The sequence below is a fragment of the Alternaria incomplexa genome, assembly GCF_024043165.1.
Source record: "Alternaria incomplexa strain BMP 0042 chromosome Unknown scaffold_13, whole genome shotgun sequence".
NCBI classification, from domain to species: Eukaryota; Fungi; Ascomycota; class Dothideomycetes; order Pleosporales; family Pleosporaceae; genus Alternaria; species Alternaria incomplexa.
Window position 1 is genome coordinate 214,179 of NW_026249862.1, and position 24,878 is coordinate 239,056.

Genomic DNA, 24,878 nt, shown 5'->3' on the forward strand with positions numbered 1-24,878 from the left:
GGAGGTTGCTGTGCCGATGAAGATAGGACCTGGTATGCTGGTTAACACTGTGTTTAAGCAGATGTTTGATGTCAGTGGGGGGTTGGGAGGGCCGCCATGATGCGAACTTCAGGCCCTGGATGTCTAGACACCAACATGTTTGCTGCAGATATGCACTTATGTGGTGTGAGTTTGAGATACAGACATTTCGACATAGTTCATCAAGATGGCATGTAATCGCAGAAAAGTATCAAAGCAGATACTACCTCTTCAGCACATCCTCCACAACCTTCATAACCTCCACCAACTCCTCGTCCATCATACTCTTCCCCACAACCTGTACATGCGTAGGTAGACCCTCACACTCATCCGCATCATCTGTAACAAGTTAGCCCCCATCATACCCTCGATTCGCAAACAGCACTTACAAGGCGGTTCATACTTCACCCCCTCCTTCGCAAACTCCGCATCACCCCCCTTCTCCGCCTTCCCAGCCGCCAACACGCCACTCGGCCAATTCAGCAAATTAACCACAACCGTATAAATCGGAAGACCATACGTATCATGCTTTGGTGCCACACCCTGATACCCCGGCATCAGAACAGCATCTAACCCCTTCTCCCCCTCGCCAACCATCACCCCATGCCACTTCCTAACAACCCCCGCTTTCTGCACATTCAAATCCCACAGCTCATCCAGACTAGGCACCCAGTCTCTCAACTCGGGGAACGAGCATGTTGATAGCGAGGGGACAGGCGGTTCGCCTCCGTTTTTGATATATTGCAGTGGCGTCTTCTTCGGGTCCAGCATGAAGAACTTCCATGCTAGCAGGGCGGTTTGGTAGAGATCCGGTATTTTCTCGTCGAGGAGGACGATCTCATGCCCCTGCGCTTTCAATTTCATCGCCGTGGTATGCAGTGCGCGAGCGATAGGCGGGTGGAGCGGTCGTTCTTTACAGCCCCGCACGAGACCGAAGCGCAGGGGGTGAGGCGAAGGCTGGACGCGCCGCCACGGCACGTTGAGGCTGTTTTCGTCGTAAAGCCACGGTTTCGCGTCGCCCACACTGCGCATGAAAAGCTCGTAGTCGCGGACAGAACGGCCACACGGGCCTATGACCACGGGAACGGAACCGGGACTTCCCAGCCGACCGACTGCGACGCCGCCTGCAAACGGGACTCGGCCTGCCGTTGGCTTCAGAGACGAGCCGCCGCAGCATATCGCGGGGATGCGGTTTGAACCTGCTACATCGGTTGCCACACCCAGGACGCTCCCTTTCATAGCGAGGAGGGCGCCCTCGCCGCCTGTAGAACCGCCGGCTGTGTGAGACAGTTTGAGCGGGTTTAGCGTGCGGCCGAAGATGTTGTTGTGGGAATCCGCTGTCATCATAGTCTGAGGGAGATTGGTTTTGACGTAAAACACCGCGCCGAGGGAGTGCAGGAGAGTGACCAAAGAGGAGTTCGAAGCAGCGGGCGGGTGCGCGATGAAAGAGACGTAACCAAGTGTTGCTTGAACGCCTTTTACGTTGAAGGAGTCCTTCAGACTTATCGGCAGTCCATGCAGCGGTCCCATAACCCTCCCTTGCTTCTTCAGAAAATCATCGCATTCCCTCGCTCGAGCAAGCGCTTCCTCGAACATGATCTCTGTTAGGCAACTCACGCACTGCTGCGCCACAGCTGCTCTCTTGCAAAATGCCGTTACCACTTCTGTGCTCGTCAATTGGCCCTCTGCCATCATCTTCACCAGGTCAGTGGCATCGTAGTTTTCAGTAATGTCTAGCTCTTTCTCGGTCAGGATGCCGCATGTTCGTGGTACATCTAGCACAGATATACTGGACGTTTCTGTGTACTGAGATGTTTGCGAAGAAGGCAGACGCCAATCTTTCGGTATTTTAGCGTACACAGATTCGCGTTTTGAGGCGGCGAGGGTGCGCCAGTCGGGTATGGATGGTGGTGCTGCGGTCATGGTGTTTGGTGATGGGATGACTGGGGTTAGATGGATGGGATCAGGGTGTTCAAGTCGGAGTTGTTAGGCAAAGAAGGATGGTTATGTGATTCGGGGTTTGAGGTAAGGAAAAGGCAAATCGCAGCGGTGAGGATGCAATAGCGAAGACGCTACTGTGTATCATTGTTACATGCTGATGATGAGGGGTTTGGGGGGCTATGGGGAGCCGGCCGAGGTTGCCGAGTCGGAGGGAGATCCCGAAAGGCGTGCAGCGTGGGGATATGTGGGTTTGGACTGGGGTAGTCAGGTGCACGAAACGACTTCTTCCGGCATGCATAGTAGGTTGCTGTTTGAAGAATCGCGAGAACTTCGTTTGGATCAATGTCTGGATGTCCAACGTGAAGATTTCGCTAAAGCTACATAAGCTCTCATGAACGCTTGAACTGGGTGGCACCATACCGGTAGAAATCTAAAGAACGCCCATGGTCTGATTAGAACTGCTTTGAGGATATGTTCGCTGTATCTGCTACACTCCTCAATCCCTCCTCCTCTCACTCCTCTCGTGTGGTGACCTGCTTCTCGTGTCCTTTCGCCGTCTCCGGTCTCTCGATAGTGACCTCGACCGCTTCGCATCGACATCGCGGTCTCGCCTGCGTTCTGTATGTTCGTCTCGTCGCTTATGGTCGCGACTTCGTGATCGGTGTCTGCGCCTGTCATCGCGCACATCGTCTCTCCGCCTGTCGCGCGACCGTGAACGTTCTCTATGTCTGTGGCGTCGCTCTCTGTCCCGCGAACGACTCCGCGATCGATGACGTCTCCTTCGCTCTCCGTCGTCATCTCTGTGTCTCCGTGAACGCTCCTTCTTCTCCCTCCTCTTCGCCTTGTCGCCGTCGTCCTCCACTTTGGCCTTCTCATCTAGCGTATCCTTGACGTCTGCCTCGTGTGCTTTCTGGCCGAGTGGCGTCAGGTTCGCGTTATTGCGCACTGGCACGGGCAGACCCATGGCAGCTAGCATGGCGTCTTCCTCAGCCTCCTTCAGTTTGCGCTTCTCTTCCTTGATGCGCGCAGCTTCGGCTTCTTTGGATTCCTCGTCGCCCTTTGCATACCAGTTCAGGTCGCGTCCTTGTTGCCAACGGCCGACAGGGGCCATGAGCGAGTGGCCCAGGTAGTTTTCGCGTTGCGCATCGTTCTTGACGTCTTCCCATTTGAAGTCGGCGCGACCGCCGCTGGATACTGTCAGCTGATGCTTTACATCAATAAATGAGGAAGCTTACCGGCTGCCTTCTTTGCGCACTGTCTGTACGAGATCCATGGTGTTGAGTGTGAAGTTGTCGTGGTCGTGCACAGAAGACGGCGCAAGTCGATTGCGGCCAACACGCGGAGGTGAGAGGCCCGTGCTACCTACCAGTAGCTTCTCCATCACCAACCTTCAAGAGCTGCCAGACAGCCCTGATACTCTTCACTCACAAACCCACCGCCAACATGCCTCCGACACTCCCGCCCCCCGACGAGCAAGAATACGATGCGCCCTCGACCATCGCGACTCTGCCCGGGCAAGACCTGAATGCCGGAAACAACCTTTTCTGGTACTTCACCTCGTCGCCATGGTTCGATGCCGAGGAGTGCATCAACATATCCGTCTTCACTAACCTCAATCTGCATGACCCGGCCAATGCTCAACAAATCATGAATGATCCGACGCTATGGAATCAAAGACTCAACAGTGTACCACAAGGAATACAATACGTTATAGCAGGCGAAGGGCAGGGCGAAGGGCACCCATGGATTCTCCAGCGCCAACACAAGGCCGAGGTCACGGATTATGATGGCAACAAGAAGAACGGCATGTTTGTCGAGGGCAACTGGTATACGCACAATACGAAGGTTCTCATGGCGCCGAGTTTGCTGGATGTTGTGCAGAGTAGACTGCTGACCGTCGCGACGCGCATGGAGCAGATGGCTGAGATATCCAAGAACATGACACACTGGACACCTGCGACGGGATACTCGTACTTCCCTCCTTCACATGAAGCAGCGAAAGCGGCGACTACAGCGAGTCGAATCGGTAGTCCGACACTGGCGCCAACAGACCCAGACGTAGCGGGCTCGCAGTCACAAGGAGCAGGAGCCACAGCACAGGCGGCGGATCCACTGGCATCCACCACCGAGTTCTCCGACGCGCTTTTCATGCACTCACTCAATCTCACAAACGCATACGGAGACGAATACATGGACGAGAACCCGCTGAAGGGCGAGCCAGGCGCGTTCGTCTTCGAGGGCACCAAGACCGCTGTAAATGCGAGGAACAAGGCACAAGAGCAAGCGGCACAAGCCTCACAGTCTACACCTGCTGCAGGGTTGAAAATCGAGACACAGCCACCGAGCAGGGCACCGTCTGCAGTGGGCACACCAAAGGCGGTAGGCACACCGACGACACTGGAAGCGCAGGGTAAAAAGGGCATCATCGCTCCCGCCCCCAAGAAGAAGAAGGACAGGAGGAAGAGTCAAGGTGGACTGACGAGTCCGACGACTCCGAGTGTGCCATAGGTCCGCCGTGCAGTCATCGGCGTAGGAGCAAGAACCTATTTCCTTTCCATGATACCCCGACTGTATACAAGTCAAAATCCAAAGATCGTCAAAAGTCATCTTCTTCCGATTCACCATGCGCTTATACCCGTAAACTGACGTACGATTACCGATAAGAACACCTGCAGCCAACCGGAATGGAAGGTGAGATGCGACATCTAACGCCTCTGACTTTAGCCCGAACGCCGAAGTAAGCCACAACGAAATGGCCCCCAAACAAGCCGTTGATCAACATCTTGCATGTATAAACAGTCGATGTTGCCACATCCTACTCCAAACATCACGACATCACCGTTCTACTCACAAACATGGTTCTCAGGAAAGTCGTCATACCAGCCCCTCCCAATCCCCCCTCAACCCACACCACCACCACCACCACCACCACCACCTCTTCTCACGAAAAACAACCCCACGACTACCTCCCCGTCCCCAACCCAATGCCCAGCTACTGGCTCCAACACCCCCATCCCTACGCCACCCTCCGCAGCACCCCCTCCCTCCCCCCAACCTGCGACATCGCCATCATCGGCTCCGGAATGGCTGGCGTACTAACCCTATACCACATCCTCCAAACTTACCACAAAAGCCACCTCGCCACGGGAAAACGCATGCCGCGCGTCGTCCTCCTCGACGCCCGCTCCCTCTGCAGCGGCGCCACCGCACGCAACGGCGGGCACTCTAAAATCAAGACGGCGACACTGGCGGGTATGCAAGACAGCGCGCTGAGGACGGAGATGGCGGACTACCACCAACGCGTGATTTACGAGCTGAAATCGCTGGTTGAAGACGAGGGGTTAGCTCAAGAATGCGAGTTTGAACTCCGGCGTAGCTTTGATGTTTTTCAAGATAGCGAGGAGTTTGAGAAGGTGAAGAGGGTGTTTGATGATGCGGTGGAGAAGGGGGAGGAGTGGACGAAGAGCAGGAGTGTGGTTGAAGGGAGGTATGTGGAGGGGGTTACTAGTGTGAAAGGGGCGGTGGGGGCGTTTACGTGTGAGGTAGCGAGTTTTTGGCCGTATAAATTGGTTACGGGGGTTTTGGAGGGGTTGGTGGGGAGGTTTGGTGGGAGTGAGGAGGATGAGGATGGGGATGGAGATGGAGGTGGGGAAGGGGTGTTGAATGTGCAGATGAATACGCCGGTTACCCACCTCACATCTACATCAAACGGTACTATTCTACACACACCCCGCGGCACCCTTACCACTACATCCCTCATCCACGCCACAAACGCCTACACGCCCTCCCTCCTCCCCTCCTTCCGCGGCACAATAACCCCCTACAAAGGAATGAACAGCCACCACACCCCTTCCCATCCCATCCATCCCCACCTATCCACCACCTACAACATCGCCTTCGCCCCCTCATCACCCGGCCACCCAACAGGAACAGACTACCTAAACCCCCGCCCAGACTCCAGCATCGTCGTCGGCGGCGGTTCCTGGCTCTACACCTCCAACCCCCACAACAAATCCCTATGGTACAACACCGTCGACGACTCCGCTCTCACAGGCCACTTCCCCCCCTCCATCTACTCCCACTGGACATCTTACATGTCTACAACCTTCCTGGGCTGGGAAAACAGCGCCGCCCAACCAGACACAATCTGGACGGGGATACAGGCGCAGACGACAGATGGGATGCCACACGTTGGCCGTGTTCCAGGGGTGAAGGAGGGACAGTGGATGTTGTGTGGGTTTAATGGAGGGGGGATGGGTATTATACCGGTGTGTGCGAGGGCCGTGGCGAAGATGGTGGTTGAGGGGAAGGGGTTTGAGGATGTGGAGGGGGAGTTTGGGCTGGTGGGGGGGTTTGCTACGGGGGAGGCGAGGATGAGTGTGTGATTGATGGGATGGTGAGTTGAGTGTATGTATGGATGTGTAAGATGGGAATTGCGATGTTGTGTTGATCAATCCTCTGCACGTTGAACAGGTGCATGGATGATCCTTGGTGATACTAGTTTTCATCGCGAGAAGCGCGTTCTATGGGTTGGGTCTAATTACAATGTACGTACGGGATTAAATCTATAGGTATATATATACAATCTGAGAAAGAAGCTTATTTACTTGTACGGTAGGGCATCTACCGCAATGGTTTTTGATTCAAGGAAATCGTCACTGGATGCAGAAGACGTACTAATGAGTGGGTAAATCCCGGATCCTTTTCGCGACCGATCGACTTTTTGCGAAACGGTGCCAGTGCTGAAGGAATCTCCGACGGATACGAGTCTTGACTAACTAATCATCCCTAAGAAGCGAATTGTGAAAGAGGAGAGATAGGCTCCTCTCGATGCCAACAGAAAAAACGTAAACTCCATCCCAGATGCCGCTTGCTTCCCTTTTCATATTTGAGCATTTGCAGTTTGACGAAAGCCTTCATCAGAACAGTTTCTTTCACCCGCCAACAATGCAAGAGTCCCAGAAGCTAGCCACAAACACACCCGTGAAGTAACAAAGGAGAGATACCAAGCGACAAGATAGAAGCTCGAAATGATGAGGTCGTCGGTGAAGTGGAGTGTACAGGTATAAGGTAGAGAGGAGAGGAGATAGGAAATGGTATCTCTAACGGCTACAATTTGAACGTGGAGGGTTGAGGATTGGGAATCGTAGGACTCTTGCTTCCTGGAAACAACGTATTCCTCGAAATCAAAGCAAAGAAAAAAAGGGATAAGAAAAGTTGTCAAGACTACAAGTGGCAGGTCATAGTGCCTTACCACACCCACTCAAGGTCACCCAGATCGTCCGTGATCTGGGCGTGATCGGTATGAGAGCGCCAATCTTTGCTCTTGTACCAGTTGTCCACCTTCTGCTCCCAGGAGCTGACAGGGTGGTTGTTGTTTTCGTTGTGACTGGAGCCCCAGTGGATCGGTCGTCGGCCAGTTCCAGTCCGGCTCCGCTTCCGGGCGGAGTTCGGAGCTTCAGCGGACTTGGGCGACCTCATTGGCTTTGACGGAGTCTGCTGCTGAACTTGCTGCTGGGCCTGGACGGCAGGGCTGCGTCGACGATCGCCGAGGGCAGCCCACTTGTCGGCAGCAGAGCGCTTGGGGCTGCGAGCAGGTGCTGGGGTGCGATGCTCCTCGAAGACGAATCCAGTCGCCGCGCTGACATGGTCGACCGCAGAGCGAATGTTCTTAGGCGAGCGATCCCTGCTGTTGTGGACCGTGGCAGGGTTCTTCACCTCAGATAAGCCGCGAGGGGTCGAGACGCCAGATCCGGCTTCGGAGACAACAGCCTTGGGCTTGGGCTTCTCAGCACTGAAAGAGTGGCAGTTGTTCTCAAGCTCAGCGAGGAACTGCGCATCGTCATCCTCCTCATCCCAAAGGTCACTCCAGCTCTTCGAGATCATGTCGCGCTTCTTACCGAAGACGGACGACATGCTGTTGAAGTTCTTGGCAGGAAGCGAGCCAGAGATAGCAACGGGCCGAGATCGAGTGAAGTTCATCGACTTTGGTTCGCTGACGTCAACCGACTTGAAAGATAAGCCTAAGCCAGAGTCCACAAAAGATACGGCAGAGGCGCTATCTGGCTTGACGTCGTAGGGAGGACCCGGGAACATGTCGTCCTCGTAGATCTCGTCGTCAGGAATGGCTGAGAGCTGACGGAACTGCTGAGGTGGCGACATGGCCAAGGCCTTCGCCCATGGGAATGAACCATTGTTCTCGAGTTGCGGCGTCGAGATGGAAGGTGTGCGGAGGGGCTCACGGTTGGCTCCGACGGCGACGACGTCACGCTCCTCAGTGCAGAAGTCATCAAGGCTCTCGTCATCGGTGGTGAAGCTGATGACGCGGGCCAAGGCATCCTTGACGGCGTTGAGGTTGCGCCTCTCGGGGTCGATGGCCAAGCACTGCCTGATGACCTCGAAGGTATCTTGCGACATGTTGGGGAACACGTCGAAGAGACTCTGACGGTCAAGTGCGAAGTCGGCGTACAGAGGGTCTGAAGTGGATGGGACAGCGAAGGGGTTGCGCTGGAAGAGGATGTTGAGGAGGACGATGCCAATGGCCCAGATGTCTGCCTTCTCAGTAGAGTAACCAGTGTTGCCAGGGTCGTACTGCTCAGGCGCCATGTAGCGGTCGCTGCCTACAGCAATCTCGTAGGACCACGTGTCGGTAGTGGCAAGACCAAAGTCGCCAAGCTTCATGGAGCCATCTTGAGTGAGGAAGATGTTCTCGGGCTTGATGTCACGGTGGTAGATACCCTTCGAGTGGATGAACTCGACAGCACCGACAAGCTGCATCATGAAGTCGCGCACGTGCTCGGTCTCGAGGGGGCCCTTGCCAACACGGATGGCCTCGTACAGGTCGCCGTTGGAGCAGAACTCGAGGACCAGGTAGATGTGGTTCTGGGTCTCGAAGGACTGGAGCAGGTTGACAACGTTGGAGTGGTCGCCAAGGTGCAGGTGAACGCCAAGCTCCTCGGAACGCTCATCGACTGCGAAAGCAGAAGGGCAGTTGACGGCGGCGGTGCTCTTGGTGATGACCTTGATGGCAACATTGTCGCCAGTTACGAGGTCCTTGGCCTGGAAGACCATGCCAAAAGAGCCATTGTTGAGAGGGGAGATGGTCTCGTATCGTCCATGTAGCACAACGCCGTCGTGAAGGTGATCGCGCATGCACTCCATTGGAATAGTGTGTAGTGGAACGGGGTGGCTGTCGTGGTGAAGCCGAACAAACAAAGGAACAGGAAGAGGGGAAGCTCGATATGCGGATAAACAATGGGCAGACAGCCGAAAGCCCAAAAGCGATGCTCTATCAGACTTCTAGGTGACGGAGTCTTGGGAAGATATCAATAAATGGTTGTAATGGCGGCCGATGGTTATGGGATAGGTCGGACCGGATATGTCGTAAGGCAGCAGCGGGAGGCTGGAGAAACAGAAAGCAGTCGTCGGTGATATGCACAGGAGTCCGTCGACGGAAACAGCAAGGAAATGCTCAAGAGAGTGTGGTTCTCATTTGTCGGTATTAATTGCGTATGGATAGCTCGAGTCAACGAGCTGTCGGGGTGGGTGGAGGAGGGATGGAGTCGTAGACGTCCGGAAAGGAAGAGGTATCGCTGCGTAAAGAGAAGAGAGTCGTAACACGTGGAAGTGGAGGTGTCGTCGGTAGGCAGACAGTAGGGAGGTGTCTGGATGACGCTATTGACGGCGTGAGTCAGATGGCACGGGCTCACGCGGAAAGGGAGCTAGCAGGCTGTCGAAGGTGGTCGAGACGATGCTAGTTGGCGGTTCGCTATGCTGGATTCGATCGAAAGAGCATCAAACGTCTGCCTGGGAAAGCTATTGCGGCGGCGGTCGGGTCGAAGTGAGGTGAGGCGAGAGATGAGGACGAGCGGGTACTCGGACTAGCTAGCTGTCGGACGGATGTCGGGATGGCCAGCAGCGGACTCTCAATATCACATCAAATCAGACCCGGCGGTGGCAGCTATATGGTCGAGTAGATGCGTGTATAGCGTGGTTGGCGTGGGTGTGTCGGGAGTCGGCGGAGGGCGGAAGGGATGGTGTTGTTGACGTTGTTGACGTCTGAGCTGCGAGCGGTTGCGGCTGCGGAAAGAGCGAGGGAGGAGCGGTGGTAATTAAGGCAGCAACGGACGGTGAGGGTTGTGGTGGTGATGATGAGGAAGCAACGCTAGAGCTTGCGAACAACGACGAGAGCAAAGTAGGTGGGTACGTGTTATGGAGGCATCGGGAGATGGTGGTGAGGTGATAGCGGGTAAAGGACGGCCAGCTGGGTATTAGAGGGCAGCGCGCCAGGAGCTGCTGCCCTCGGGGGACCCACCAGTGGCAGGGGTCGTACTTTGGGACTAGCGGGCCTGGCTAGGGATGGCTACGTGGCTTGCATTGGATCAGGTGCTAAAGCAGCACGAAGACCTGGCCAACCGGCGCCGCCACTGGCCTGCCAACTTTCCATGACTTTCTATCGGTTTCCACCGTGGTCGTCACCCGTCGTGCCTGCCATCACTTGCGCCCCGTCCCCGTCGGTCGTCCCTGCTTTGGCAGCCGGTGGGTCCTGCCCATGGCATCATCTCTTGCACAGTCATCGGCTCCACTCTGATCTCTGTGCTGGCGGACGAATGCGCAGAAATTAGCTATGACGAGCGCTGAAACATTGTCCTGGCCGACGCGGACAGGGCGCACTTCCAGACCTCGTCCAGCCTGTCCAGCCTGACCAGCTGTCGTGCGCCAATGCTGGCTTAGCCCCAAGCGCCGCCTCCAGGGCGCTGCTGATCGTAGCCCGTTGCACCGTAGCACCCAACTGCCACCTGGCCTGTAGAAGCCCGCGCCCGCCCTCCACGAGCTGCTCCAACGCGACCGTTATCTCTCGTTTCGTGATGCTTGCCACTTTGTCCCGCATGAGCCTTGCGCTCTCTGAACCCGACATTGGACGTCCTGCTGTCGTGTGCTCAGATTGTCCGCAGTGTATCCGTCGCGCAGTACTGCGCTATCCAGGGGCTGATCTACGCCCCAATACAGCATGACAAGTGTTTCGTCGCTAGCTCGCGGCCATTTGGTACACTATTCGGCTGACTACTGTCTATCGTCCCTCGACATCGGCCTCAAGGGTCGGGCGGGTCGCGGCAAACATTAGAAATCTGGGGAAAGCTCATGCTGCGATGCGATGCGATGCCATTGCGACTGCCATATGATCCCGACGGGCTCAGGTGGCATCCCGCTGCTTCATGGTCGGGGTTCATGCTACCGCTCTACCTGAGACAAAGCCGTGTATGCGCTCACGCCGCAATAGCCTCGCGCGTCCATCCCGCCTCGAATCCTCTGTTTGTTGTCTTGCTGCGCAGGATCCGGAGTAAGCTTCCCACTGCACCCTAAAGGAGGGCTCGCAGTAGCTTGCAGTAACTTGCAGCCTCCTGCATCCACAGCCACCCAGAGAGCGTGTTGGACAGGCACTCGGCGGGCTACTGCAGGTAACATGCACCGGGCCATTTCTTTGTACCCACTCGCTGTACCTGTCCCTGGGCTACCCATGAGCGGTGTAGAGAAACAAAGACAACACACTCTCCCCCAGCCTATAGCATTTTCAACTTTTTGCGTTGAGCCGGGAGGATTTGCGTGACAGGCGGACGTACAGTGGGTCGGCTGCGGAAGCTATGTGGAAATCTTGCGACATCGAGCATCAACATGGTCGGGTTAGCCAGGAACACCCGTCCATCTCACCATGGTCCCCCGCAAACACGAGTGAAGGTGTGGATATTCTGGGGCTCCCATGACGGTGTGCGCCTCAACGACCAGCCTCATCACGATCATTGCCACGAGGATGTACGATCATTGCAAGGAAGTCGTTAGGGAAGAGCCATCGTGACTGTACGCAAGCCTCAACCCCCGATGCCCGATGACTCCTATGCTTTTGAAAATTTTCTTCTCGACAGCACGTTCACGGCTGTCAGGCCTCATCCGGCATCGTCAAGGAATATACAAGGAACTTGTTTACACATGTCAATAATACACAACTTGCCGTGGTAACCTCACCGCCATGTTTTGAAGTTCCCGTCCGCAAGCCTCGCACCAGTTAGCTGCCAGTCCAGACACACAACTACAGTTCGCAGTATAGAGGCGCTATAGCAGAGATTTTCTTCTCACCGCCGTTCACCGCCCTGCACTCAACAACAACAAGGAAACAATGTCGCTCGCGTCCCTCGACACCGCGCGCTGGAGCCAAGCAGAGGTAGTGTTGCTCGACATTGGTAAGTCGCTTGCCATTCTTGAGTCCCGCATGGCTAGTCGAGAACGACTGCAATCAGCCTCCACCAACCTCGCGATGCATGCAGCTGTCTAGTCAGCAACTTCCCGATGGCGATGCCTGCCACCGACAGCACCTTGCACTGTCTGTGTTGCTGCGCTCCCCCGGGCGCTACCCCAGCTTTTGCCTGCGCCACCCAGCTTCGCCTTGCCATGCGTTGACTGGCCTAAACATCTCAGGAGGCTGACTGCTGCCAGAGGGCACTATTTCCAGCATCTCATTCGTCAAAGATGTCATGGTAAGCCTTCATGTTTCTATTCTCGCGTCTCACTTCCCAGCGCTTCCACCTTCCCTCGTTGTCTTTTTGTTCGTCTCGAGGCGCATCTTCCCCGCATTCGGAATCGTGATCACCACCACCAACCTCTGTCGAGAATCACGCCGGCCCGCTCTCCCATGCCAGCCTGGTGTCACCCGGCAATGATGAAGCCACTCATGGCTCCCCTCGCGTCTTTCGCCTCCCCTGAGTTCTAGATGCTTTTCCGACCTGCACCTGCCACTCCAACGATGATCTCGCGCTTCCAACCTCCGTCATCTGTCACGCGACGCCCGCCAGTGGGGTTTCCTCTTCACGCCGTCTCGCTCACAATAGCCGCAGTACCCGTATGCACTAGACAGTCTCACAAGACTAGCACGCAATTCGTGGTCGGATGCCGACTTCCAAACCCTCATCGCATCGTTCCCAGACGACGCCAAACGCAGCGCCGATGCGCTACTCGCCCACGTACAAGACCTTACGCGGCGCGATGTCAAGGCTGTGTACTTGAAGCAACTACAAGGTGGGTAACAAATTGTGTGTTTCAACATGGACGACGCACCCCGGGCCTCCCATGTCCAGCCAAATGATTGCCAACACCAAGCGCCGACACCGCGCCGCTCTAAAGCGGCTAGCTCGATCGAAACAGAGTAATGATTCGATCGGCCAGTCACCACCGGCAGCATTATCGCGATAGTCGCCGCCTGTCGCAGCGACCCTTGGGGGTGCCAAACCCTCTTCCTGTCAGCTCGACGCCGCTGCAAGACCCCATTCCGTCCATCGCACCACAAGCGTGTCGATCAGCCCATTCTAAACGCTGCTTGCGTACTACCATCACCACACATGCACATTGCCTTTATCGATCTTATCAATCATCGGCCAATACACATAGTTGCACCGCAAAACTAACCCCTTTGCTCGCAGGCCACCTCTGGACAACCGGGTTCCGCAACGGTGATCTCAAAACCCCGCTCTTCAGCGATGTGATCCCCCGACTCGAGCAGTGGAAAGCAGCCGGCAAAACACTGGCCATCTTCTCCTCCGGCAGCGTGCAGGCTCAGCTCCAGTTCTTTACCTACGTCACAGACGGTCCGAATACGCGGGACATTAAACCCCTGTTCGCCGCTCACTACGACACGGTGAACGCCGGTCCTAAAATGGAAAAGACGTCCTACGAGAAGATATGCCGTGAGCTAGGCAAGGACGTCAAGAACGTCGCTTTCTTGACTGACAATGTAAAAGGTATGTGGTATTTTCGTGAGGCTGTTACGGCGAATGGTGATTTGAAACAACACACCACCGCCTACTCACCGCCCTTACATCTGCACCCCACCACCGCATCTCCAACCCACTCTTTGTCTCGCGTTCCGAATTCGTTACTTACCTATCATCCCACCATCACACGTCCTTCGTCACGCCGCATATTCTCGTCTCTCGTCTACTGCCCCTCTCGTCCACATCCGCGTGTCTCGTTCCACATAAGTCTTTCCCATCACGCGACCCCACCATGTTTCACATCGACACATCGATACATCTTCTCCATCGCACGTGGCTAGCTCCATATGCACACTTCATGTACAGTGACTAACATGTTTTGTGATTTGAATAGAAGCTGAAGCGGCGATGGATGCGGGTGTCTATGCTGTTGTCGTGGACAGGCCGGGTAACGCGCCGTTGTCGGATGAGTCGAGGGAGAGGTTCGCTGTCGTTGAGACGTTGGATGCGTTGCCTTGAGCGGATCGACGATGAATGGGGTTGTTGTCGCTTGGAGCGCTGCGAGGAGGGCTTCATACGTGGTAGTCGTTGTCGCGACACCGGTATCGAGGGTTGATAACAGGTCGATTCACTAGATACGCAATATCAATATGAGCTCTTGCTTTCATTGAAGTACCTTCCCAAAGTAACGAAGCTCTCGTCATACCTACTTTACATGTGATCTATCGGTGGTGCGATAACACCCCAACCTTTGATGGCAATTTCCACTCTTAAACCTGCACACCAAAGTACGAAAATAATTCGTCTGCACTGCAAAACCACTGGAAACCTGTGCAACTGACACCATCACATAATCTTCATAGTCCCTCACAGTGTAACAAGTTCTTGGGACAGAAAAGCGTTGTGCTGATTTTCTTTCCTCTCGATACATTCAACCCAATCCCGATGTCCAACATCCCACCCATCCACTCATCCACCTTTCCGCCAATACACCGAAACCATGAATTTATGTAAATACACGATATAATGAAGCTTGTAGTACTTCCAATTCCATTCATTTGAAAGTACCACCAGCTGCATAGTATCCTCTATCCACCCAAACCCATACCAAAACCCCCAAAAAAGCAGCCAACAAATCGCGCAATCCTTCCAGTACGCCATCACAATTTCCAGGGAGATACCCAGCAACAAAGCAGAAATGCTATCTGGATTCGCATCGTTTTCTCGTTCTGACGTAATTCAATTCAGAATGCTTCAGAGCGTCAAGACAACTCGAATCAAGTCAGACTATCTGTCTCTATGCTGGCCTACCTCTGACTGACATTACGCCAATCTTTAAGATAACGTTGGTGGAGATTGTTCTGGCAACTTTCTCCAACGGAATATTAAAGACTGGGGCAATGATTAAGGTAGGAAAGGTGTGCGGTCTACTTGCACTGCGTACCCTGGTCTTGGAAACTATATCAGTGGAGGTAACGGTTGCTACGATGGATGGCTATCATAGCAGGTAAGCCGTTTCTGGTATGTGTGGAGAGTGTCGTAGAAGAACCTTGTCGTGTGCGCATCCCTAAGGACAATTATCGTCCAGGTCGACTGTCCATGAGATCAACGAACATACACAGATCACGATTTCGCATGATCGTGTCAGTGATCTATGCCCAAAGCATCGCGTATTTACATCGAGCGTAAATCGCGATGCTTCGGGCATAGATCACTGACACAATCATCAATCATACGCAAATTCATCGCCCGACCTGTCGTCAACAAACGGCTTAGATATAAACTTGAGAGCATCGCCTAAGCCGATCGTTGACTACACGCAGGCGAGAGCTTGTCGGTATCGTGAATTTGTTCGTTGGGGTTGTTGTCTCGGTCATCGCATCCGCTTTGAGGGTAAGGGTTGGAGATTGATAGGGACGTGTACGGGACAATTGCGAAAGAGATCGGCGTGGAATGAGCGTGTGCCGCCTGCGAAGCTCCCACAATGCGACGACTCAGCTCCAGACCCGGACTTTGTGAAAACCTGATCCCCTCTCGCATTCCACCTCTTCACAAATCCTCCCCAGCGACCCTCCTAACCCACTCCACCGTCTCTTGCACACGACTCAGAAAAGGACTATGCCCACACCTCAATCTAGTCACCTGCACCTCCCCACCCTCCGCCGTTGCCATCTCAATCATCCTATCTTGCGCAATTACCGGCATACTCTTATCCTCCTCGCAAACCAAATAAGCACTAGGAATGTTCTTCCACGCCGCCCCCGTCGTCTTCGCATAAGCGCTCGCTAGCGAATGCGGTTGGATTTGCGAAAACCAGTATGCCTGTTCGTCGGGAGGAAGGTCGGAGTAGAAGACATGTGGGTCGAGAGCGTGGATGTAAGGTCCGGAGATTTCAGTCCAAGGAGGGAAGGTGTGGTTTACCGAGTCCATTAGGCTGACACCTTCGGGTAGCATGCTGGCAGCGATGTATCCACATCTGGTAACCCCTCCTCTTTCCCCTCGATTTTCTCGCTCGGTTTTTCCGAAGCCGACGAGCGCGCTGCTGGCGACGATGCCGCCCCAACTGTGGGCTAGTACGACGACGTCGTTGCCGGAGTCGCCGATGGCGGTGTTGATCATGGACCGGACGATGGCGATGTCGGCTGAGAGGTCAGTGGTAGGTGTTGTGCTGCCGACGGAAGGGAGTTGGCGCGCGTGCGTTGTGTATCCAAGAGCGTGCAGCTCGGTAGTAAGAAGGGAGAAGGCGGAGGGTGTGTGCCAGGCACCGGGAATGAGTATGATTTGGGGTTTAGTCATTGTGGTGGCGTTTGAGAATGTCATTGGGAGGGGTGCTGTCTGTGATGCGAATAGGTCTGCGGACTACAGCAACTTAAAAGGCTCGCAAAGTAGGTGACCTAACGTCGGTGTAGGCTCCGGGGTATTTAGCCGTTTCCCAGGTCGGCCGAGAATGAATGAAATGTTCAACCACGACCAGTACTAGCAAGTTTATCGCGCACTCCGAATGCGCCTTCCTTCGACAATGACAGTTATGCAGTCCAACATAGTAGTTCCCAAACGTGGAAGTTTATCGCGCAGTTATCCCGATGGAGCGATTCCGCACGAAGAATGCTATGGCCCGGGGTCCTTGGGCACCGGAACTCCGAAGCTAGGTCGTCACGGGTGTGAATGGATATGGGAACGGCGGCATGCCTCATCCATAGAATCCCCCGAAATACGGCCATATCTCCACTCTCTTTGCTCGAAGTAGGCATGTATTCCTCTTGACCCGATCTTTCCATCGTATCTTGACAGTCTTTCTTCCCGTGCTTCCTACAATCCACGGGGCCATTGGCACTAGCTGGCTTCATCGTTTCCGACTGGAGAAAGGACAATTGGTCTGGACCGTATAGTCCGGTCAAGAGTCCCAGCCTGCTCCTATAGCCCCAAATTCTCTCTCCCTCCTCTTACAAACCACCCCCCTCATATCTGATCATTCCGTCATGGTGTCGATACTGGCACGTGCGTCCGAGTCCTGTGCGGTGTTCACATGGTGTGCGTCGTATTGCCCGATGGCATAGTGCTGTCCGTATACGTCCTTGTCCACTGTCGTCGACTGCAGTATCCGTCGGAGTGTGCTGAACTGGCAAAAGGAAAAAGGTGCGAAACGAAATTGGTAGTGTGGAGTGGGGCAGACATGGTGTGAAGTGTTTAGCGAGGTACGTAGTGCTCACGACATGCTTCCAGCCAATTAGAGCTAGAGGCTTGGGAGGGCATCCTTGTCTTCTCGACAGCGCAATCATTCACATCGTGGAACCAGGGTTGTATGAAGATTGTATGAAGACTTGTATACGAAAAGCTGGAGCTTGGGTATTGTTGTGTATCTTGAGCCGTTTTTCGGCAATGTATGCGCCTCTAACGCCGACGGTGCCTGAAATGCCCTCTTTGGTGCATGCTGAGTGCCGACTCGCCGCATGTGTCTAAAACAATCTCCACCAGATGAAGACGATGATTATGAAGGCTAGTCCGCCGATGGGTCCGTACTGCGCATCGTTAGCATCCAAGTTTATGACCATGACGTGCGTCTGCCCGTTACTCACCTGTTTCAACAGCAACTCCCAGTTGATGCGCACGGCAGCCTTCTTGTACTTCCTACTGTCCTCCCTTAACCGGCTCGAGATATCGCCCATCCTCTCCAGACTGTCTCCTCGATACAGCAGATCCTCAATGTTCTTGGTCATGACCTTGGTAACATCCTTCAGCTCATCGTTCAGCTTGTCCAAATTCTGTGTCGCCCTCGAATCTTGGTATGTCTTCTTTGTGCTCTGAATGAACTGGTCGAATCCGACGAACTCGTACGGTCGGCATGTGGGCGAGAGGTACTGTTGCGGTTGGTATGTAGTGGTGAATTCGCGTTGGAGGTCTGAGAGGTATGTGAAAGCGAGTTTGCGCGGGTAGGAACGGTCGCATATGCAGAGGAAGCAGAGGTCGCCCTCGATTATGTAGCTGGTGGTTGCGTTAGCATGTGATCAGGGAAGCTTCTCTGCACGTAAAGGCAGGGGCAACGCGCATACTGGAATGTGTAGTTTCCGCTCTCTATACTCGCTTGTTGTTCGGCGTTACGGTTTAGGCGTCGCTGTAACATCTTTACTTTGTTCGTGGCCTCGTTGAACTCGGCATCGTTCTGGGAAATGTGAGTCTCATGTTCAGGCTACGTGAACAGCTCGAGAGGCGTCGTTACCTGGTTATTGTCCACCGAGGCTACCAAATGAAGGCCTAAACATGTATCAGCACGTGTGCAGCCTTCAATATTGCTGAGTTACTGACCATCGAGCCGCGATATCATGGTGTGTTTGATCATGGTGGCGGTTGAGGGTTCGGAGAATTACAGCTGGTGAACGTACAGCGTCGCCAAATATTATGTCGAGCGCAAAGTTAGGCCCGAGGGTGAGTAGTCGCGTGGTAGGGGATACGTGTCGGGCTGATGATACCAGATCGCAAAGATGACGATGCGGAAAGGTCGCGCGGGAAAGCGCACGGACGCGCCAACGGCCATCACAGAACAACCAGCATGCCGTGACCCTTCAATGCACTATCACTCATGGCTCTACAGACGCGTTCATTCAAATCCCGAGACCAGAGAGACTGACTGAAGTAATACCGGTATCCTTGTGACAGTACATCTGGTACAACCTCAACTCAGCGCCCCAGCCACCATGCGGAGCCGAGCTTCTATCCTCGCGTACCCTTTCAACACCTTCACTCTATGCATCGAGTGGCGGACACGCTTTCAACCCTGATTTAAGTCGCTCGACGCGCAGGCTTCCCGGTGGAACGCGACCTTGGTCATTGGTAGATCAGCCTTGCGGAACGCGATAGCTACTGCCTCCAACGCAAACGACACCCACCGGCATTTTGCCAGCTGCCGTCCATCTCAGCCCACCCAGGTAGTCGCCTGCACTTACGACGTCTTTTAAGAAACACCTGCTCAAGTTCACATCAAACTCTTGCATTCAGTCCGAACGACAAAATGTCGTTACCAGTAAGGTGCGTTCCCATTCTTCACTACTGCATGTACCGTGCCGCGTCTTCACGACTTGCCTGCCAAGCGCGTGACTATCATTGTGCAACTGCTCAATACAACCTCCACATTCACTTCATGCATCGCCGTCTTCTTTTCACACGTGACTGTCGCTTGGTCCATTAGCCTATTGTTCACCTATTGTTCACCTATATCCACTGCCCGACAATAGAAAGCTCAACGCGCATTGACAACCTATATGTCGTCTCTCTCAGCTTCGATTGACAATCATAGACCTTCGTCCGCCACCCGACTCACCTCTCCACACGACTATCAACCGACACCTGTTCCGCCCGCACCAAAATCAGAGCAAACCACCGCACCACCTCCAACAACACCAAACAAACGAGCCAAGATGCACCACTCTGACCCAGGCTCATCACCTCTATCTTCGCCGCCCTCTTCTCCATCTGAGCAGGTCTCACCCATCCCCTCAAGCCTGCCGAGCCAAGTCCCAAATTCTGCCATCTCAACAACAGAAAACGACTCGTCCATCATGCCATCGATCGAGTCTCCATCCTTACCTCAGCAGGCGCTGGCGCCTGCATCTACTACTATGCCGACATCCAACATGGGCGCTAAACGCGCATCTAAGCAGAGCCCGAAGAGATCTCACGAAGAAGTCGATGATGACGACGAAGAGCCCGCCTTCGGTACACCGCCTCCCAAACGCGCAGCCAGGAGCACAAGCTTAGCAACAAAAGCCAAGACTACGAAAAAGAAGACGCCTGCTCCAAAGAAGCCTGCACCCAAAAAGCCAGCCCCGAAGAAAGCAGCAGCCAAAGAACCCGCTCCTGCAGCAACACCCAGCTCACGCCCCTCGCGCAACCGCAAAGCACCAGAGCGGTTCGAGGAGTTTGAGGAAAAGCCCACTCCCAAAGCTGTCCCGACCAAGAAGGGACCAAGCAAAGTTTTCGATCCCGTCTACATCACCACCAACTCCTCCAGCCGCCTAGTCAAAGCCGACATCTACGTAAGTCTTCGTCGCCATCTCCTCACTATCCACACATCAAAGAGCTCACACATCGCAGCACATGCTTCTTGAAGGACCAGCCTGGACCAACCTCAGCGCAGAGCAGCAAACTACACTCATCTCCATGCTTCCCGAGAACACCACGCACCAAGCTCTCCTCGCTAAGATCAGCGCCGGCAACACAGAAGACACACGGCCGTCAGCCTTCACGCTAGCAAACAATTGTTTCCGCACCGATGTCGCCAAGTTCCAGGAAGATCTCAAAAACGGGCACTTGGCCAAGACGTGGCAGGCGGCTGCTGAGCAGGCTGTGATTGAACGTGCGGCGGGAGAGTACGATGAGTGGAAAGCGGCGGAGGCGGAGTCGTGGTGGGGGCAGAAGAGCAAGTGAGGTCTTTGATGGCAAGTGTTGAGCTTATGATGATGGCTCAGACGGATGTTCTGGTGCGCGCGCCTCGTGCGGCGTCGAACGGGGCTCTGAAGTGCGGGTTTGGGGGAACTTGGTGGGCAACCCTGAGGTTCAGTTGCGACATCTAGTACGTATCTTCCTTCCCTGAAATCATTTCTGCAAAAGGCACATGTAAAAGCAACATCTTTCCAATACTCCGTGTGTCTTCTCGAATCCAGCTATGACAGTCTTCTTATCTCTTTGTTCCTTTGTTTGGCTCCCGACCGCATCAGTGAAAGACCAAGCCTTCCCACAACGTGACTTTTCCGTTACGTCAGCCACACTATTGCGACTTAGCGAGTGTAAACAAGAGATTTTCTGTTTTCTTGCATTCATTGAGTCGCGGTCTTGTTTACCCCTCTACCTTTGGATATTCTCAGCCACTGCGACGACACCGCGACGACACCACGACGACACCACAACGCGCACTCCCGCATCTGCCAGCTACAACCGTGAGATCGAAGACGTTGGAGTTCAGAGAAACAGCCCAAAGGAACTACACCGCAACCGGACAAGCGAACACTTGCGCGACAAGGTCTCTACCGCAGTCACGCTATCAGCGTAAGTCCAAACCCCGCCTCATCATCCCACCCACACGATCACTAATATACCCTTCAGCACTGTGACAAGTGGTGAAGATATTCCTGTCCACTACCCCTTTACATACTGCGCCAGAGACATCCGGAATACTGCAAGGCGACAGTACCAACTTCGCGACCGTCGCCAGGACCGCGGCCGCCACCGTCGCAGTGACTGCGACTAATACCATCAAGACGACCGCAAACACAACATCAAAAGCCACCGCTTCCGCCGCCTCCAATAACACAACCGCAAAGATGGACGCTGTCATCTCACCAACTCTGTTCAAGATCGTAAGCGCCGGCTACACTATCATGGACAAGGCCAATTCCGCTCTTGAATATCGCGCCCTCGAATATGCGTTGTATTCCGCCATGACTGTTCGAGGCACTGTAAGTGTGATGAGGATCTGGAAAGGCGCAAGGACTCCACCAGGAGTCGACCGGTACACATGGAAGGCTATCACTTGGCGCGTTCATAATTGGCTCCAGATTAACCTCAAGACTAATGCTGGTCTGCGGAAAGAGCTGGAAGATGCCAGGAAGCAGCAGAAGGAGTACGAGATGAAGGAGAAGGCGAGATCTGATCAAGCGCGTCGGACTACACAGGTCGACGAGGTTCCAGACTTTGCGACACCTGCACGCGAAGAGCCTACACAAACATCAGAAGTGGTCCGCAAGTTACAGGAGGCACTCAAGGACACGACCGACCGGCTGAGAGTCAGCAATGCTCGGGTGAAAGAGCTCCAGCAGTCTACAAGCAAGCCTGCGCACCCGAGTCGAATGTCCACCTCGTCTCACAACTCATCGACTCCAAAGCGAGATGCACTGGAGGATATGGGGCATCAACTTCGGGCGGCGCGGCAGGAGGCTGTAGACGCCAAGATGGAAGCTGCTTCCAAGGACGAGCAGCTACGGCTGGTGCGAGAAGAGGCCGATGGGGCTAAAGCTAAATTCGCTTCGCTACTGGCTTCTCATGGTCAAGAGCCTAAGGCAGTACCGGAAGAGATTGAGGCAGTCAGATCTCAAATGGCTTCCCTGGAGGCCGAGCTGGAAGCTGCGCGACAAGAAACGCAGTCGGCTAACGCGGATCTCCTCTCAGTCAAGGAGCAATTGGGTTGTGCGAACGAAGCCATCAAGGTCGCTGGATCTGGCTTGGCCCAAGTGCGAGAACTCGTGGGAAAAGTCCAAGAAGAGAAGGAAGAGGCTGAGGCAAACGCCGCATCTCTTACGATGCAGTTGCAAGCGTCCCGAGAAGAAGAAGAAAAGGGCAGGGCCGATGCAGCTTCGATGGAGAGAGACTTCCACGAGGTGCGACTACGACATAGCAAGGAAGTCACCGCGCTTAAAGAGCAGGTCAAGGAGTGGGAAGGCATTGCTGCGGAGGCGAAGCAGATCAACGATCATGTGCAGACCGCGCTTAATGAAGAGAACGAGGAGCTCAAAGAGCAGCTTAAGAAAGAGACTGCTCATCGCGAGACACTGGAGATGGAAGTGAAGAAGCTGAAGTCAGAGACCGACGGTGCGAAAGCCACAGAGATGGCTGCACCCGCAGCGAAGTCGCTCACTCCATCTGAGACGCAGAAGCCATCGAGCGCGATCTCTTCCAACCATCTTGTCAATAACCAGCCACGTCTTGTCTCCGTCGCCGGTCTCACAAGCCCATCTACACCCATCCCTACCGCATTACCAGGCCCTACAACCACTCCCACAGAAACCTCGACGCCAAGGTCAGGATACACACCTGATCACAAAACTCTCATCCAAGACTGGAACACCAGAGAAATCGAGCTCCCGATATATCTAGAAAGGTTGAATGCACTAAAGCGAAAGTCTGACGACGCGGGAGAGACACCCAGACCGATCAAGCAGCTTCGGCTTAGCGGCGAGAACACCGAGCTTCCGACAGGAAATCTACTCACGCCTGGCGGTGGACCGGCTATCAAGTTTGCCGTACAAGAACAGGTCCAAGTCCAAGAAGAACAGACAGAAGACGATGGCGACGCGTCTATCGACCTATTCTGGGATTCTTTCGAGGGCGACGCGGACAACTCAGGCACTTTCACATACGGCTTGGGCGACGAAGTTGGCGCGGAGGCAGCAGCTCTTCCCGAGCAAGACGCAGCAAAGGGCGAGACCAACACTCATGGCGATACCCTCGTCATCGACGGCGATACCATCATCGATGAAAGCGATCACAGCAACGACGACCTCTATGCCATGCCTTCGCCGAGTCCAAACAAGCAGCCGCCTCAGATCGTTGGCGATGTCCCCGGCATCGAAACCCCCGATGTCGACATCCCCGCCATTGAGCTGACTCCAGCTACGAAGCGGAAGATTGGCATCGAGGGTGATGAGGAAGCGTCGCCAAAGCCATCTCAGGTCCCGAGGACTACGGAGGACCTTGGCGGTGAGCAGACTCTGGCTTTAGAGAATATGACTCCAATTGCTGTTACTCGCAAGCCCGCTATCATTCTGACACCGGCTACGAGGCGGATGTTCACCGATGACGACGGTGAGGAGCCGCCGAGGTCGTCACAGATGCCACCTAGATCGTTTAGATCATCAAAGACGCCAAGGACGAAGCTTGACCTGGGTGATGAGCAGACTCCCACTCTGAACGAGATGATGACGGAGAACGTTGTTGATGCACCTAGTGTCCATCACGAGGCGACTGAAGCCAGCGGTCCATCCCAAGTCCCAGCCGAGAAGCATGATGCTCCACCAGAAGTCCATCCGGCGTCGACCGAGCCGGCAGGTCCAAGAAACAGCAATATCACAACATCCAACACCGACGCAACAATCGCAGCCAGCACCGCTCGTCTTGCGCCCCGGCTCCATTCCAGGCACCCAACGGCAGGAGCACGCGTAACGCCGGGAAGCCAGTCGGATCTCTCAATGAGAATGTATTGAGTAAGATGGCGGCGTCGCCGATGAAGGGTGAGAAAGAGACAGATGCGGAGACGACGAACGGAAGGGGCAAGTCTCCCGCCAAGTCGACAAAGTCCCCAGCAAAGAAGACGGTCAAGTCACCAGCCAAGGCACCGGTAAAGGCACCGGAGAGGTCGCGAGCGAGTAGGAGCCCGTCTAAGTCAAAGGCAGACAGGCGATAGATTCTGGCGAGGTCGATGGGAACCACGAGCACGGGAACGACGATGAGGACAAGGACGAGAACGAGAACAACAACGACACTCGCGCAACAAAGATCGACACCGCAAAGAGACGACTAGATCTCTCGACTGCATTCGCGAGGCTCGTGTATATGACACGAGGATACGAAGCGATGCTGTCTCAAGACAACTGGCGGGACAGTGCCAATAGGGTATCTCCCGGAAAGAAAGAGCAGGAGACTATACCAATCAGTGCGACACCGTTAATCTGGGTGTTGGCATTGATGGCGAGGTACAGGACGGATTTGGTGTGATGATGTGATGGAAGGGATGGAAGGGATGGAAACGATGATTCTGGTGGGTTTATTTGACGGGTTTACGATGGTGGTGGAGGAGGGATGAAGGGATTGGTGTCTGGTATGAGGGGGATTGGGGAGAACAAGATGGTCAGGGAACGATAAGAGAGAGATATTTGAGAGATGAGACGCTGCTAC

At 54.5% G+C, this 24,878-nt stretch overlaps 9 protein-coding genes across 9 annotated transcripts; 4 read left to right on the plus strand and 5 right to left on the minus strand.

Moving 5' to 3' along the window:
* Positions 1–241: 241 nt before the first annotated feature.
* J4E90_008420 (uncharacterized protein) lies at positions 242–1,941 on the minus strand (the record flags this gene model as incomplete). The annotated part of the gene is made up of 2 exons (XM_051437948.1): positions 242–357; positions 408–1,941. The coding sequence occupies 2 exons, from the start codon at positions 1,939–1,941 to the stop codon at positions 242–244; spliced, it is 1,650 nt and encodes a 549-aa protein (XP_051287947.1).
* Positions 1,942–2,455: 514 nt separating this feature from the next.
* Positions 2,456–3,232, minus strand: J4E90_008421 (uncharacterized protein; the record flags this gene model as incomplete). Its single annotated transcript, XM_051437949.1, has 2 exons — positions 2,456–3,146; positions 3,195–3,232. The coding sequence occupies 2 exons, from the start codon at positions 3,230–3,232 to the stop codon at positions 2,456–2,458; spliced, it is 729 nt and encodes a 242-aa protein (XP_051287948.1).
* Positions 3,233–3,402: 170 nt separating this feature from the next.
* Positions 3,403–4,467, plus strand: J4E90_008422 (uncharacterized protein; the record flags this gene model as incomplete). Its single annotated transcript, XM_051437950.1, has 1 exon — positions 3,403–4,467. One exon carries the CDS (start codon positions 3,403–3,405, stop codon positions 4,465–4,467), a length of 1,065 nt encoding a protein of 354 aa, XP_051287949.1.
* Positions 4,468–7,209: 2,742 nt separating this feature from the next.
* Positions 7,210–9,120, minus strand: J4E90_008423 (uncharacterized protein; the record flags this gene model as incomplete). Its single annotated transcript, XM_051437951.1, has 1 exon — positions 7,210–9,120. One exon carries the CDS (start codon positions 9,118–9,120, stop codon positions 7,210–7,212), a length of 1,911 nt encoding a protein of 636 aa, XP_051287950.1.
* A 3,010-nt stretch (positions 9,121–12,130) lies between these two features.
* J4E90_008424 (uncharacterized protein) lies at positions 12,131–14,237 on the plus strand (the record flags this gene model as incomplete). Its single annotated transcript, XM_051437952.1, has 4 exons — positions 12,131–12,194; positions 12,862–13,026; positions 13,428–13,745; positions 14,113–14,237. 4 exons carry the CDS (start codon positions 12,131–12,133, stop codon positions 14,235–14,237), a joined length of 672 nt encoding a protein of 223 aa, XP_051287951.1.
* A 1,530-nt stretch (positions 14,238–15,767) lies between these two features.
* J4E90_008425 (uncharacterized protein) lies at positions 15,768–16,514 on the minus strand (the record flags this gene model as incomplete). The annotated part of the gene is made up of 1 exon (XM_051437953.1): positions 15,768–16,514. One exon carries the CDS (start codon positions 16,512–16,514, stop codon positions 15,768–15,770), a length of 747 nt encoding a protein of 248 aa, XP_051287952.1.
* A 1,160-nt stretch (positions 16,515–17,674) lies between these two features.
* Positions 17,675–18,555, minus strand: J4E90_008426 (uncharacterized protein; the record flags this gene model as incomplete). Its single annotated transcript, XM_051437954.1, has 5 exons — positions 17,675–17,737; positions 17,795–18,200; positions 18,269–18,378; positions 18,436–18,470; positions 18,522–18,555. 5 exons carry the CDS (start codon positions 18,553–18,555, stop codon positions 17,675–17,677), a joined length of 648 nt encoding a protein of 215 aa, XP_051287953.1.
* A 1,291-nt stretch (positions 18,556–19,846) lies between these two features.
* J4E90_008427 (uncharacterized protein) lies at positions 19,847–20,639 on the plus strand (the record flags this gene model as incomplete). Its single annotated transcript, XM_051437955.1, has 2 exons — positions 19,847–20,248; positions 20,307–20,639. 2 exons carry the CDS (start codon positions 19,847–19,849, stop codon positions 20,637–20,639), a joined length of 735 nt encoding a protein of 244 aa, XP_051287954.1.
* Positions 20,640–21,532: 893 nt separating this feature from the next.
* J4E90_008428 (uncharacterized protein) lies at positions 21,533–24,187 on the plus strand (the record flags this gene model as incomplete). The annotated part of the gene is made up of 1 exon (XM_051437956.1): positions 21,533–24,187. The coding sequence occupies one exon, from the start codon at positions 21,533–21,535 to the stop codon at positions 24,185–24,187; it is 2,655 nt and encodes an 884-aa protein (XP_051287955.1).
* Between the last annotated feature and the right edge of the window lie 691 nt (positions 24,188–24,878).